Genomic DNA, 14,213 nt, shown 5'->3' with positions numbered 1-14,213 from the left:
CAACGGGACAAGGAAAGGGGGCCAGCCCGGGGGTACAGAGTGAAGACGGGAGACCAAGGTGGCTGAGGGGATGTGCAGGAGGTGGGCAGTTGAGATGGGGGAGACGGCCTGAGGGACCAGGAGGGAGGGGAGGCGGCGTGAGGGGATGAGGACGGATGGGTTGGTGGTCTGAGGGGGAACGGGAGAAGTCGATATTGGATGATGCCTTAACCGAACCTCCACCAGCACGATCAGGGTGCCCTTCCCATCACCTGTGCACGCAGAGATGGCCCGCCAGTTGGTGGCCCCACGTGTTGAGCCCTACCCAGGGGCAGTTTTGACCCAGCTTCTAGTGTCTGCAAATTTTCTAATAATGTGAGTTCTAAAACGGGCCAATGTGGGGGGTGCAGTGGCAGGGGGCCAGGATGGGTCTCAGGAAGGTCATGCTAGTAGTGAATTGGAGACCCCCAAAATGTCAGGTGTAAGGAGGTGCTCACGGTGGACCGGGCCTGTCATGGCCTGAGGGGGCAGAGAGAGCTAGGTACAGAGTTATACGCTTTAACTTGATTTTCGTTTTCTCTCTTTCAGCGGATTGACCGCTGAAGACCCGGGCCAACTGCAAATGGCTGTGAACTCCTGTATCAACCAGCTTTGCATCTTGATTTTGACCGTAGTGAACATGCTGTGCCCAGTTATGTTCACCAAGCCTAGTCCGGAAAAAGGGGGCTCAGTCTAACCTGGAGCCCCCCCATAGGCAATGCATCTCTCGCTGGTGCATTGATTCCTACAGTAGTTCTTCCTTTATTGTGGGGCCCAATTCTTTCCTTATACTGGCCCTTTGGCACTCTCGACTCTATTGTTTCCCTCTTAATGGAGGATGGGTTCTTAATTGCCTGTTACAGCAGAAAATAAAAATGAAACTGTTACTCTTGTTTGTGTTTATTTTCAGTTAACAGGGCCCCACATTCCCCTGCCTTTGACCCTGGTGTGCAGGTGAGGTGTGGGACTCAGTCATGTCAGTCGGTCAAAGGCCATTTAGGAAATGGAAGAAAACGACAATAATTGTGTCATGCCATTTAGCGTTAACAACTGTTAGTCTTTTGGAACATATTTTTAGTTTTATACTTGCATTTATACAGTAACTGCACAGCAATAGCAATGTAGAATATTTGCAAGCTCAGGATTAAATTTTTCCAGGACCATATTCATTTAACATATGAGCTTTTCCTTTTTTCCCCTCATTTACCCCTTTCTGGAATTTTGATCTGTTCTTTCATTTGGGCCATGTTTCTTTGTCTGCTCATTTTGGCAGCCTCCTTGTGTTTGTTTCTATATATTAGGACAGAGCTGCTTTGACTCTGTGTCTTGATAGTGTGGCCTAATGCTGTAGGTGTCCTATAGGGAACAGTGGCACAGCCTCCCCTATCACCCAAGCTGGGTACTTGAGGCGCACCATTTGTATGGGTTGAGTACACCCTCCTCTTGTAGTTGCTGTTGGTTGCTGTTGGCAGATCAATGGGAGGGATTTACCCAGGCCAGTCAGCTGCAAGGACTGGCTGTGATCACAGACCACCAACCTCTGCCCTCTATGGAGGATCAGCTGTGCAGGGGCAGGGTGGTGGTGCCCCAACATTGTCTATGGGTGTCTACTGGGTGTGTTGGCCCGGGTGTTTCCCAGGTGGTACAGACCAAGGTCAGCCCCCACCTGTGTTTTGCCTGGGGAACCCTGCCTGAGCTATAAAGCAATGTGAGATGGCTGCTGGGCTTGGAGATTCCCAGGTTAACCTGAGCTGTGATTCTTATCTGGCTTCCAGCAAGGCTTACTGAAGCCAGCTGTTGCTTGTTTGATAGGATTTGGGATCCAAGCGCAAGCCATGCTTATAGAAAAGCACTTGGTTGGGCCATAATTTGGGTGGGGCAGAGCCTCTGTGGATCTGCAAGGTGGGTCACACAGTGTTAGACACGTTGATGGACTGTCAGATGAGCCCCAGCCTAACTGGCTCTGTGGTAGGAGGGCTCAGAAGATTGACAGTGGCCAGTGCTCGCCCTGATGCTAGACACTTCAGTCTCCCTGTATACCACTGGTGCCCTTCAAGCTGGCAACCTGGGGCTGGAGCTCAGAGGGAGTGAGTCTGAGCAGGTGAGTCCATGTGGAGTCACCCTAATCAGTCCTCAAGAGGAACTGCTTAGGGCTCCAGAAACCTCCTCCACTGACTCAATCCCTGCTGGATTTCCCAGCCAGTAGTTGTGCAGACTTAATTTCCTGGCACTGGGATCCTGGGCTGGGGGCTTGGTGTGTGTCTGGGACTCCTGGCTCCCGAGATATCCCTCCCAAATTTTTATGCATGTGGGTGAGGGGTCACCCTGTTCCATCTCCGCACCCCTCCTACCTGTCTGGATGGATGGGGTTTCTTCAATTCTGTAGCTGTCAGACTTCCATTCAACTCAATGTCTGACATTCCTGAGTGACGGTTGTTCTGTATTGTAGTCGGAATTTCATGTGGTTGTGCGAAGCGGTGAGCTGTGCCTGCCTATGTCACCATCTTGACCAGAAGACCCAAGCCCTGTCAATTTTGTTTATCTTTCAAAGAACCAGCTCCTGGTTTTGTTGATGCTTTGAATTGTTCTTTTCATCCTTAGGTCATTTAATTCTGCTCTGATCTTGACTATTTCCTTCCTTCTACTCGCTCTGGTCTTTGTTTGTTACTGTTCCTCCAGATCTTGTAGATGGGTTGTTTATTTGAAATTTTTTACCTCTTTTAGGTAGGCTTCTATGGCTATGAACTTCCCTCTCAGGACTGCCTTTGCTGTATCCCATAGGTTTTGGGCTGTTGTGTTTTTATTTTCATTTGTTTCCAGAAATGTTTTGATTTCTTCCTTGGTCTAATTGTTAACCCCTTCATTATTTAATAACATGTTATTCAGTGTCCATGTATTTCAGTGTTTGTAACTTTTTCCCTTGAGGTTGGTTTCTAATGTGAAGCCATTGGGATCCGAGAAATTGCTTGAAATGATTTCAATTTTCTTGAATTTGTTCAGGCTTGTTTTGTGTCCTATCATGTGGTCTATGTCTGAGAATATTCCATGTGCATTTGAACAGAATGTATATTTTGCTTCTTTGGGGTGAAAGGTTCTGTATATATCCGTTAAATCTGCGCAATCTAGGGTGCCCATCAGTGACACAATATCCTTGTTGATTCTTTGTTTGGAAGATCTGTCCATTGTTGACAGTGGGGTGTTGAAATCCCCTGCTGTAAGTGTGCTACCGTCTATATCTTTCTTGAAGTCCTTCAAGAGTTCCGTATATACTTGGGTGCTCCTCTGTTGGGTGCATATACGTTTCTATATTTATGTCTTCTTTTTTTAATTTGTATTTTAAAAGATTTTATTTATTTACTTTTAGAGAGAGAGGAAGGGAGGGAGAAAGAGGAGAGCAACATGGATGTGCAAGAGCTGCCTCAATCAGTTGCCTCTCGCACACCCCCAACTGGGGGCCTGGCCCGCAACCCAGGCATCTTCCCTGGCAGGCCATGGAATCCGTGACCTTCCGGTTCACAGGCCGGCACTTAGTCCACTGAGCCACAGCAGCTGGTGCATTTATGTCTTCTTGATGAATTCTTCCCTTCAGGATTATGAAGTGACCTTCTCTGTCTCTTTTATGGCCTTTGTTTGGAAATCTATTTTGTGTGATATAAGTATCGCTACACTGGCTTTTTTCCCCTGTCCATCTGGGAATATTTTTTCCAACCCTTTACTTTCAGTCTGTGTAGGTGTTTTGTTTTTTTTTCTGAGGTGGGTCTCTTGTGGGCAGCATATGTGTGGGTCCTCCCATTCCTTCAGTGTATCCTCTGCCTCTGAGATTTTTGTTTAGCAAAGCTGCTGCGTCCTGCCATGTGCACAGGCCTGCATGCCCTGGTCCCTGCCAAGCCTCAGGTACGTCTCAGCTCCACTTTTTAAAAATATATTTTATTGATTATGCTATTACAGTTGTCCCATTTCCCCCCCTTTATTCACCTCTGCCCTGCACACCCCCTCCCACCCATATTTCCCCCCTTTAGTTCATATCCATGGGTCATACATATAAGTTCTTTGGCTTCTACATTTCCTATACTATTCTTAACCTCCCCTGTCTATTTTCTACCTACAACTCATGCTACTTATTCTTTGTACCTTTCCCCCCTCTCCCCTTCCTACTCCCCTGCTGATAACCCTCCATGTGATCTCCATTTCTGTGATTCTGTTCCTGTTCTAGTTATTCCCTTAAAGAACTCTTAACTTGACCTTATCTGGAAAGCTCTCTATCTACTCTTCTGTTATAAATGATAGCTTTGCTGGATAGAGTAAACTTGGATGTAGGCCCTTGCCTTTCATGACTTCAAATACTTCTTTCCAGCTCCTTCTTGCCTGCAAGGTTTCTTTTGAGAAATCAGCTGATAATCTAATGGGAACTCCTTTGTAGGTAACTCTCTCCTTTTCTCTTGCTGCTTTTAAGATTCTCTCCTTATCTTTAATCTTCAGTAATGCAATTATGATGTGCCTTGGTGTGTGCTTCCTTGGGTCCAGATTCTTTGGGACTCTCTGAGCTTCCTGGACTTCCTGGAAATCTATTTTCTTTGCCTGATTGGGGAAATTTTCCTTCATTATTTGTTCAAATAAGTTTTCAAGTTCTTGCTCTTCCTCTTCTCCTTCTGGCAGCCCTACGATTCGGATTTTGGAATGTTTAAAGTTGTCCCTTTAAACATTCCAACATCCTAGGGTTCCTCAGCCTGTCCTCATTTTTTTTGAATTTTTATTTCTTCATTCTGTTTTGGTTGAATGTTTATTTCTGCCTTCTGGTCCAAACCATTGATTTGACTCCTGGTTTCCTTCCCATCACTGTTGGCTCCCTGTACATTTTCCTTCATTTCACTTTGCATAGCCTTCACTTTTTCCTCTATTTTGCAACCATACTCAATTCTGTGAGCATCCTGATTACCATTGTTTTGAACTGTGTATCTGGTAGGTTGGCTATCTCATTGTCGCTTAGTTGTATTTTTTCTGGATCTTTGATCTGTTCTTTCATTTGGGCCATATTTCTTTGTCTTGGTGTATCTGTTATGTAGTAAAGGGCGGAGTCTTAGGTATTCACCAGGACGGAGAAACCCAGGTGGCTGTGTTGTGGCACTTTATGTGGGGGAGAGGTCCAGGAGGGAACAATACTGCTTGTTCAGCTCTTTGCCGACTTTCAGTCAGTTCTGTCACTACCCACAAGCAAATTGGGCCTTTCTGGTGCTGATTCCCAAGTGGGTGGGTTTGTGTACATTCTAGGACCCTGTGGGTCTCTACAGTGAATTCTCCTGTGAGGCAGGGAGTTTCTCCTGCCATCTCAACCCCCACAGGTTTTTCCAGTCAAAGGTTTTAAAGCTTTATTTCCCTGCACTGGAACCTTGGGTTGTGTGGTCTGTCTCGCTCTCCAGTTGTTCCTCCCAGTTTATCTGCACACAAATGTGGGACCACCTGCTCTGCCAGCAGCTGCCTCGCCAGTCTGCTAGCCGCCAACTTGCCCACCTTGGTCCCCTTTGCCCGGCAGCCCATCTCCACCCCTCCTACTGGTCTGGCTGAATGTTTCTTCTTTTACTCTTTGGTTGTCAGACATACATACAGTTCAATTTTCTGGCAGTTCTGGTTGTTTTTTGTTTTTAAATTTGTTGTTGTCCTTCTTTTGGTTGTGCGAGGAGGCTCAATGTATCTACCTACATCTCCATCTTGGCCAGAAGTTCAAGCCAACATTTTTATAACAGGGGATAAACAAGGTGAGGTGAGGGCTTTTAAAATTCAGGAAGAATTAGGTGAAAGAAAGTGCAGCATTCTTGTCCTGTGCAGTTAGATGTTCCCAGGAACGGCTGGTTTTCTGTCTCTCTCTGGGACACAAAAGCCCAGATATCTCCACTTGTTCCCAGGCAGTAATTTTTGGCAGTGCCCCAGGAGGTTGGCTGTCTCTCCCAGGAGCCAGGATGGGCCTTATCTGTAGTTTCTGAAACAATAGCTTTAACATGTGTATTACTTATTAGGCTTATAACTATTTACCTTAAACTAACATTTTCCAACTCTTTGAGTCTCCTATCGCATGGAGGACAGGGCCCACAGGGACCTGTGCTACAGTGTGGGGGCCACAGAGAACTTTTAAAAGTGGGGCTGAACTTCCAGCCAAGATGGAGGCATACGTAGATACACTGTGCCTCCTTGCACAACCAAAACAAGGACAACAACAAATTTAAAAACAAAAAACAATCAGAACTGACAGAAAATCGAACTGTATGGAGGTCCAACAACTAAGGAGATAAAGAAGTAACATTCATCCAGACTGGTAGGAGGGGTGGAGATGGGCAGCTGGGTAGAGAGGACTCACGGCAAGGCAGTGGCTGAAGGACAGGGGTGGGCAAGGTGGCAGCTGGCAGACTGGGAGGTCCCACATTTGCATGCAGATAAACCAGGAGGAACAACTAGGGAGCAAGACAGACTGTGCAACCCAGGGTTTCAGTTCGGAGAAATAAAGCCTCAAAGCCTCTGACTGAAAACACCTGTGGGGGTTGAGGTGGCAGCAGGAGAAACTCCCAGCCTCACAGGAGAGTTCACTGAAGAGACACACAGGGTCCTAGAATGTACACAAACCCACCCACTTGGGAATCAGCACCAGAAGGGCCCAATTATTTTAGGTAGCTGGGGAAGTGACTGGAAACTGGCAGAGAGGGGAGCAAGCAGCACTGTTCCCTCTCAGAACCTCCCCCACGTACAGCGTCACAAGGCAGCAACATGGGTTGCTCTGCTCCTTGCCACATAACAGGTGCACCAAGACAAAAAGAAAAAAAAATGGACCTAATGAAAGAACAGTTGAAAGCTCCAGAAAAAATACAACTAAGTGACGAAGAGATAGCCAACCTATCAGATACACAGTTCAAGACACTGGTTATCAGGATGCTCCAGGAACTCACTGGGTACTTCAAGAGCATAAAAAAGACCCAGGCAGCAATGAAAGTCGCATTATGAGAAATAAAGAAAAATATACAGGGAACCAACAGTGACAGGAAGGAAACCAGAGCTCACATCAACAGTTAGGACCAGAAGGAAGAGATAAACATTAAACCATAACAGAATGAAGAAATAAAAATTCAAAAAAATGAGGATAGGCTGAGAAACCTTCAGGACATCTTGAAATGTTCCAACATCCGAATTATAGGGGTGCCAGAAGGAGAATGGGAAGAGCAAGAAATTGAAAACTTATTTGAACAAATAATGAAGGAGAACTTCCCCAATTGGGCAAAGAAAATAGACTTCCAGGAAGTCCAGGAAGCTCAGAGAGTCCCAAAGAATCTGGACCCAAGGAGGCACACGCCAAGGCACATCATAATTACATTTCCGAAGATTAAAGATAAGGAGAGAATCTTAAAAGCAGCAAGAGAAAAGGAGAGAGTTACCTACAAAGGAGTTCCCATTAGATTATCAGCTGATTTCTCAAAAGAAACCTTGCAGGCAAGAAGGAGCTGGAAAGAAGTATTTGAAGTCATGAAAGGCAAGGACCTACAGCCAAGATTACTTTATCCAGCAAAGCTATCATTTAGAATGGAAGGGCAGATAAAGTGTTTCCCAGATAAGGTCAAGTTAAAGGAATTCATCATCACCAAGCCCTTATTATATGAAATGTTAAAGGGACTCATCTAAGAAAAAGAAGATCAAAACTATGAACAGTAGAATGACAACAAACTCACAACTATCAACAACTGAACCTAAAAATCTAAACAAACTAAGCAAACAACGAGAACAGGACCAGACTCACAGAAATGGACATCACTTGGAGGTTTATCAGCAGGGAAGGGGAGAAGGGGAATAGTGGAAAAGGTACAGGGAATAAGTAGCATAAATTGTAGGTGGAAAATAGACAGGGGGAGGTGAAGAACAGTATAGGAAATGTAGAAGCCAAAAAAGTTATATGTGTGACCCTTGGACGTGAACTAAGGTGTGGGAATGCGGGTGGGAGGGGCCATGCAGAGCGGAAGAAAATAAAAGGGGGAAATGGGACAACTGTAGTTGCATAATCAATAAAATATATTTTTTAAAAATGTTGGCTTGGAAAGAAAATGTAAGACGGTATTTTTTTTAGGGTGTGAACCCGCCATCTTCTCAGATTGCCCGCCATCCGATAAAGTACCCATAAATGTTTAATCCCTGTCTCTGCTTATTGGGTTTGGTAGTGACAGGTGGCACAAGCTGCAGTGTCTTCTCCAGTTGCATATGTGCTCCCTCTGCCCAAAAATCACACAGTGTCTCATTGTCAGAGCTGGCTCCGTCCTTAGAGGGCCTCCGACAATTTTATGTTAGGTTTCTTTCTGAATCCTTCCCGGATGGCATTGGGAAGATCCCCTCAGCTCTACTATACCACGAGGCGGTGACGGCCTGCTGTCCCTGCTCCCTCTGGAGGTCTTCAGCCTTGGGCCTGCCTGTTCCCGGTGTGCTATTTCTGGAGTGCACACCTCCCAGGCCTTCTCTTGCCACCCTGGTAGCTCACGGGTCATGAGGGTATCTACAGCTGCCCCAAATCTGTGCAACCAGCAGTGCTGGGCTGGGCAGTGGTGCTGGTCTGCCTAGAAAGTCTGAGCCTTCTCTCCCCATCTTGATAAACTCCCTGTGTAAAACTCGCCAGACAGGTTTGAGATATCGCAAATGAATCATGGCTGCTACATGAGGACACCCCAAATAATTCTAAGATGCCTGCATCTACCCCTGCAGTCCTAGTCAGGACACCAGCAGGAAACAAGTGGGAACCTTCTAAGTATTTAACTGAGGGGTGCTTAATGAAAAGTTCATCTAGAGAGGTGTGAGCAGGCAGGGGAAGGGGCCAATAAGCAGTGGTGAGTGGGAGTTGCCTAGTGTGGGCTCTGGAGAGCTGAGTGTTAAATCGTCAGAACTTTGGGAGCTGGATGTGCACTGGAGCCAATAATAGAAGCTTATTTTATTTTATTCTCTAAACCACTTTATTGAGTTGTGTTTAACAGGTAAAAAGCTGTGCACATTTAACGTATGCACATCTATGAGTCTGGGGAGGAGCATACACCAGCGCAACCATCACCACCATCAAGGCCATAGACATACCATCAACCAAAGCTTCCTCCCACCCTCTTTATTGTTTTTTGTGTATGTGTGGTAAGAATAATTATCATAATACTTAACGTAGCCAATTTTAAGAACACAATTCAGTATTGCTGACTGGAGGCACGGTGCTGTACAGTGATCTGCAGAAGTCATTTATTTGCGTATTTCAAATTTCAATTCTATGAACTTACGATTAAATGAATTACACCTTTAAAAGGTAAAAACCCTTCATTTTCTGGTTACTTTGCTACGTGTTACTGTCACCCATGCTCTCACTGTTAACTTTGTCTATTGCAACTGTATGATGGAAAACTTCATAAAGGTGAGCCAGTCTCTCCCCAACACTCCATCCCATGATATCCCCTGGTGGCTTGAAATTGGCCAGGGTTAGAATATTGACACCACAGGAATTGGCAAATGCTACATATCAGGCCTTGGCTTATAGTTTTGTCAATGGCTTAGCTTAAGGTCAATGATGGAGGAACTGTTAAGAATAAGATGAGGTGTACCTAAAATTGTGTGTCGTCTGTGGCTGTTCCATTGTGAGTAGCATAAGCATTTGAGGAAATGCTTCTGCCATATTTCAACACTATGATTTCACTCAGAAAAGAAGTTGCTCATGTGACTGATGGGAGTGTGTCTGTGTTGTTCCCTTTCTGCCTCACTCATTGATTAACGTGAATGAAGATCTCAAGCAACATTTGAGTCAAGAGTTTGGCAAAAGTCAACTAAAGCAATCTGTGAGAATCCATGAAGTCTCTGAAATTTACAAGGAAGAGAACTTTCCATTTTATTATTATTTGTAAATTGTGTACTACACATTCTTTATGAGTCAGAATTATAACAGAGTTAGAATTACAGTAAACCTATATGCACAGGTATATGCATGCTTTCCAATCCCGCCACCCTGCCCACACCACAGGGAACAAGCTGTCAACCATTTGCCAGCATGCCACACCTACCAAGGGGTGGTCAGGCCCCAAGGGAAGCCATCTTCTCTGTAGCAAGCCTGGGCCTAAATGTAGGTGCAGGGCTTGGGGTCAGGGCTACTGCATCCTGGTGAGAGCTGAGGGTTGCAGCCACTCCCAGAAGTGCAGGGAGCCTCAGAGGATGTGTGTTAGGGGAGGGGCTACAAATGCCCTTGGTTCTCACTCCTCCCACTCTCTGGTCTCTTCCCAGTGGCCTCCACTGGGTGAGCCCAAATGGCAGCCTGAACAAGGGAGCTTCCTGAGTGGTGCCATCCACGGGGGGCAGCCTCTGAGGCACAGAGCAGAGCCGGGTAAGGGCAGTAATCAGAGCAGCAGGTAGAAGGGTGGTCCAGAAGTAGCAGAGAGGAGCCTAGACATGGCCTGTGTCACCTCCTGGGCCTGAGGTGTGAGGGGTGGGGCCTGGCACAGGAGCCCGAGCAGTCAGCATCACGGGTGAGGCCAGCTGGAGAAGCACTGTCCTCCAGGCAGGGAGCACAGGAGGGGAAGGGGGCACTCCCAGGAGAAGTTGAGAGAGAGTAGAATGACGGCCACCACAGGCCTTGGCCTCCGTAGCTCCTTGGATTCCTGCAGCTTAATGAGAGCATTTGGGTTTGAGTTGCTTTACAGAATTTTTCATCACAAAATCTTAGTTTACTGTCTCTGTCCTGTGCCTCAGCTGGGAATACCTGTGAGACTTTGGGTCTTCCTCTGTCATACCTATCACAACAGCTAGCATGGATTGTCAGTCAGTACAGATGTTGTTTCTATGTTTGTTCACGTCTGTCTGTGGCTCCCTGTTAAAAATATCCATGTACCCCTGGCAATGGGCGAGGACACACCTGACTGGTGGTGTTGCTCTTATTTCAGTCAGGGGCAAAGCAGTTGAGCAGTCCTTAGTTCGTCCTGGCTTGTTGCCTGTGTTGGTGGCCAGAGCTGGTTCATGCCTGGGGCACATAACAAAAGTATTCCTGTAAACATAGATGGAGTCAGTGAGGCACACCCTGCCACACACTGAACGTTGGAGTCCTCTCTGCCGCATAATTGGAATGTATGGAAGCCCTGACCCCAGGCAAATGGTATTTGGAAATGGGGCCTTTGGGAGGTAATGGGGCTTACATGAGGCCATGAAGGCAGGGCCTGCAGGATGGGATGAGGCCCAGCCATGAAGACACTCCCCACTACTGACCTCCCAATTTAGGGGAGAACCCTTTTCTTGGAAGTCATATGCTTCCCCTGATGTTTTTGCACCATCTTTGGTTTTACGTGGGGGAGGTTGGGAGGGTGTTGTCGGGGTGAGGTGGTAGCCGTCATTGCCCGCCTGCAGCAATGTGATTGGGAGCCGCTGTCAAGGCCGTGGGGGTGGAAAGTTCTAGTTAACCTCTTGGGAGTGACTCCTTGGGCACTTGGGAACTTTCAGAGCCCATGCTCAGGGGAAGTGAGTTTCTCGGTTGGCCGGAGGGAACTGGCTGCTTGTGGGGCAGGAGCTCATTTGGTATGTTTTTCAGAAACACTAATTATTCTCAGAACCCCAAAAGTTTGAGGCTGGCAGAGACTTTTTAATAAGAGCCATTTTCCCCCAGCCTGCCACCCGCCACTCACTGTTTACTGATAGACCCACAGAGGGCCCACTGGGACACGGACCATTCTCCTTCAGGCCGCCTCTCCAAGTCCTACCCATGGTGGCCCTGCGAGGGTACATTGGCCACGCCTTGACCCTGTTTCCCCTGCCACATTCACCCCATCTCTCTTCTCCCCTTCCTCTGGACTTGCTCTGCAACTCAGCACCCCAGGCACTCTCACAGCAATCTCTTGCTTCCAGGATGGGCGTGGCCTGTGGGGCCTCAGGCACAGAGGGGCGGGGCTTCGTGAGGGCACCGTGTGCCTCCTTCCTAAGCACCCTCTCAACGGGGTCTCCCTAGCGCCCCCAGCGGGGCAGACTGTGTGGTAAGTGTGGCTCGGCAGGAACCAATCCCCTGCCGGGAGCCTCCCCCTGTACTGTGTGCGTAGGCGCCACCTCTGGAGAGTACATTGGGCGGGGCTTTGTAGGAAGGTCTAGTTTCTCAGCAGTCACAGGACATTGCTGACAGTGGCCTGGTCTCTGGTGGACAGCCCAAGGCCATGCAGGCCCCCGACCCCAATAATGAAGAAGGCTCAGAGAGCATGGTGAGAGGTGCAGGATCACCCAGTGTCCCTGGGGACCCCATGGGCCCTGGAGACTGGGACAGCACAGGAGCCGAAAGCACTGCAGCTGAGGGAGATCCCCAGGTTGAGAGCGCGTCTCTGGACTCTGGGCCGGCTGGAGAGGCCTCTGACTTGGAGAGAGACCTGGGAAGCGAGATGCGGGAGTTGTATCCTTTTCCAGAAGCCCCCTCCCTCCCGCCATGGAGGTAAAGGGAGAGGGGTGGGCAGGAGGTGGGGGGATGCAGGGGGATGGGTAGGAGAGGCTTTGGGGCTTCATAGGAGCAGGGTGGACTTTTGGTGGGATGGAATGGGATTGTGGGGACCCAGGGTCGCTGGGGGGAGCAGCTCCAGTGGCCTGGAGACATGGTGGGGTGGCCTGTAGAGGACTGCGGCTCAGAGTTCCTTTAACGGTCATCCTGGAGCTTCTTGGGTGTCCTGAGGGTGAGGGGCAACCTGGCAGAAGACCGGCCTCTCACAGGTAAGGGGGCCTGAGTCAGAAAGCCCCTGTAGATGGTGCCTTTACCTTAACACCACCAGCACCCTCACGGTGCCCTTCCTGTCGGACGTGGATGCCGAGGTGGCCCTCAGGTTCCTGATGCCAGGGGCTGAACTCTACCATGGGATGGTTCTTTGGGAGCTTTCGGTGACTGGCAGTGACCTCTTTATGTAAGTTCTTGAAGGGCCTGGGTCAGAGTAGCAGCAGGAGATGGGGCCAATCTCTGCTTGTGGGTCGCTCCACTGGAGACGTGGAGACACCAAAGGGTTGGTCTAACTAAGGAGGGCGGGGGAGGGGGGCACCGGGTCTGTCCCAGCCTGAGGACCTTCCTAATGGAGTAGGTCTAATTGACACCGGGAGGGGGGGAGGGGTTGGCGTGAGGAAAGCCAGGAGTTAGCACCTCTGAAGTCATTTTCTTTTCCCCTCACTCTTAGCCGATTAACTGCCGAAGACTCTGAGCTCCTGCAAATTTCCACTGTCTCCTTGCTCATCCGGCTCCTCATAGTGGTGCAGATCATGCAGCACCTTGTGCCCCCGGTTTTTGCTAATTTTGAGCCCAAATGAGTGGATTGAAGCCACAAGCGTGTCTCGCCCTAGGCGCTGCAGCCTTCCCTAAGGCCAGGATTTCTGGGGTAGTTGCGACTTTATTGGGGGAGTGTGGCTAATTGTTTGCCAGTACTGGCCCTTGGGCGCTCTCACCCTCTTGTTTGGATTGATGCCTAAAATGTTCCCTCCGGCAGATAATAAAACTGAGCTACTGTTTTGTGTCTGAGTTTCTTTTCAGCATCCAGATTTTCTTGCCTTTGTCCCTGGGTTGGAGGGGAGAGGTTCTGGGGTTCAAATATTCAAGTAGTCCAGGCAATTGAAGACAACTTAGGAAATGAAAGAAAATGAAAATTACTTGCCTCTTGTCATTCAGCATTAACGACTGTCAGCACTTTGGAATACTGTTTTAGTTTTAGAGTTGTATGTCTGTGTTAAATGTGTAATAGTCATGCAAACAAGTAAGGCTTACAAGGTTAACATTAGTTGCTTTTTCCCCCCTGAACTGTTGTCATCCAATATCTGGGCCTTACCTCTGTCTAAAAATTCTTCAAAGACATCTTACTGACTGGATGCATAGAAGATGCACTATAATGTCATTGTTCAACACTTAAATCGTTCTCATTTTTCCCTAGCATACATGATGTTGGGCCGGCATCCTTGTATAGAAGTCTCCGCATGATTGGTTGTTTTCTTAAGGTAGATTCCAAGAGGGAGATGTATAAAACAAAATTGCTCTGCAGAAAATGTGCCCAACCCACAAGGATGCTGGTTTCCCCACGTTCAGGCCACTGCTGGAGTTGTTTCCTGCTGCAATAATATTAATAATAATAATAACAACAACAACAACAACAAATTAAATTAAAAATAAAAAAAACTAAAAAACTCCGTTTGTATGAGCAGAGCAAAGAAACCAGAAA

At 47.8% G+C, this 14,213-nt stretch overlaps 1 protein-coding gene and 1 pseudogene across 1 annotated transcript; both read left to right on the top strand.

Moving 5' to 3' along the window:
• The first annotated feature begins 10,885 nt into the window (after positions 1–10,885).
• LOC112308226 (small nucleolar RNA SNORA48) lies at positions 10,886–11,030 on the top strand (annotated as a pseudogene).
• Positions 11,031–12,137: 1,107 nt separating this feature from the next.
• LOC123480175 (EKC/KEOPS complex subunit LAGE3-like) lies at positions 12,138–13,488 on the top strand. The gene is made up of 3 exons (XM_053916868.1): positions 12,138–12,421; positions 12,792–12,920; positions 13,185–13,488. The coding sequence occupies exons 1-3, from the start codon at positions 12,192–12,194 to the stop codon at positions 13,312–13,314; spliced, it is 489 nt and encodes a 162-aa protein (XP_053772843.1). The 5' UTR covers positions 12,138–12,191; the 3' UTR covers positions 13,315–13,488.
• The last annotated feature ends 725 nt before the right edge of the window (positions 13,489–14,213 follow it).

Source organism: Desmodus rotundus, chromosome X, assembly GCF_022682495.2.
Source record: "Desmodus rotundus isolate HL8 chromosome X, HLdesRot8A.1, whole genome shotgun sequence".
NCBI classification, from domain to species: domain Eukaryota; kingdom Metazoa; phylum Chordata; class Mammalia; order Chiroptera; family Phyllostomidae; genus Desmodus; species Desmodus rotundus.
This window is presented reverse-complemented; position numbering and strand designations above follow the sequence as displayed.

What these genes read in the sequence shown, in the direction of transcription:
- LOC123480175 (XM_053916868.1), top strand. Translation starts at nt 12,192, where the DNA reads ATGCAGGCCCCCGACCCCAATAATGAAGAAGGCTCAGAGAGCATGGTG. An exon ending in GGAAGCGAGATGCGGGAGTT is followed by an intron (nt 12,422 to 12,791) that starts GTATCCTTTTCC and finishes TAACACCACCAG; the next exon opens with CACCCTCACGGTGCCCTTCC. An exon ending in ACTGGCAGTGACCTCTTTAT is followed by an intron (nt 12,921 to 13,184) that starts GTAAGTTCTTGA and finishes CCTCACTCTTAG; the next exon opens with CCGATTAACTGCCGAAGACT.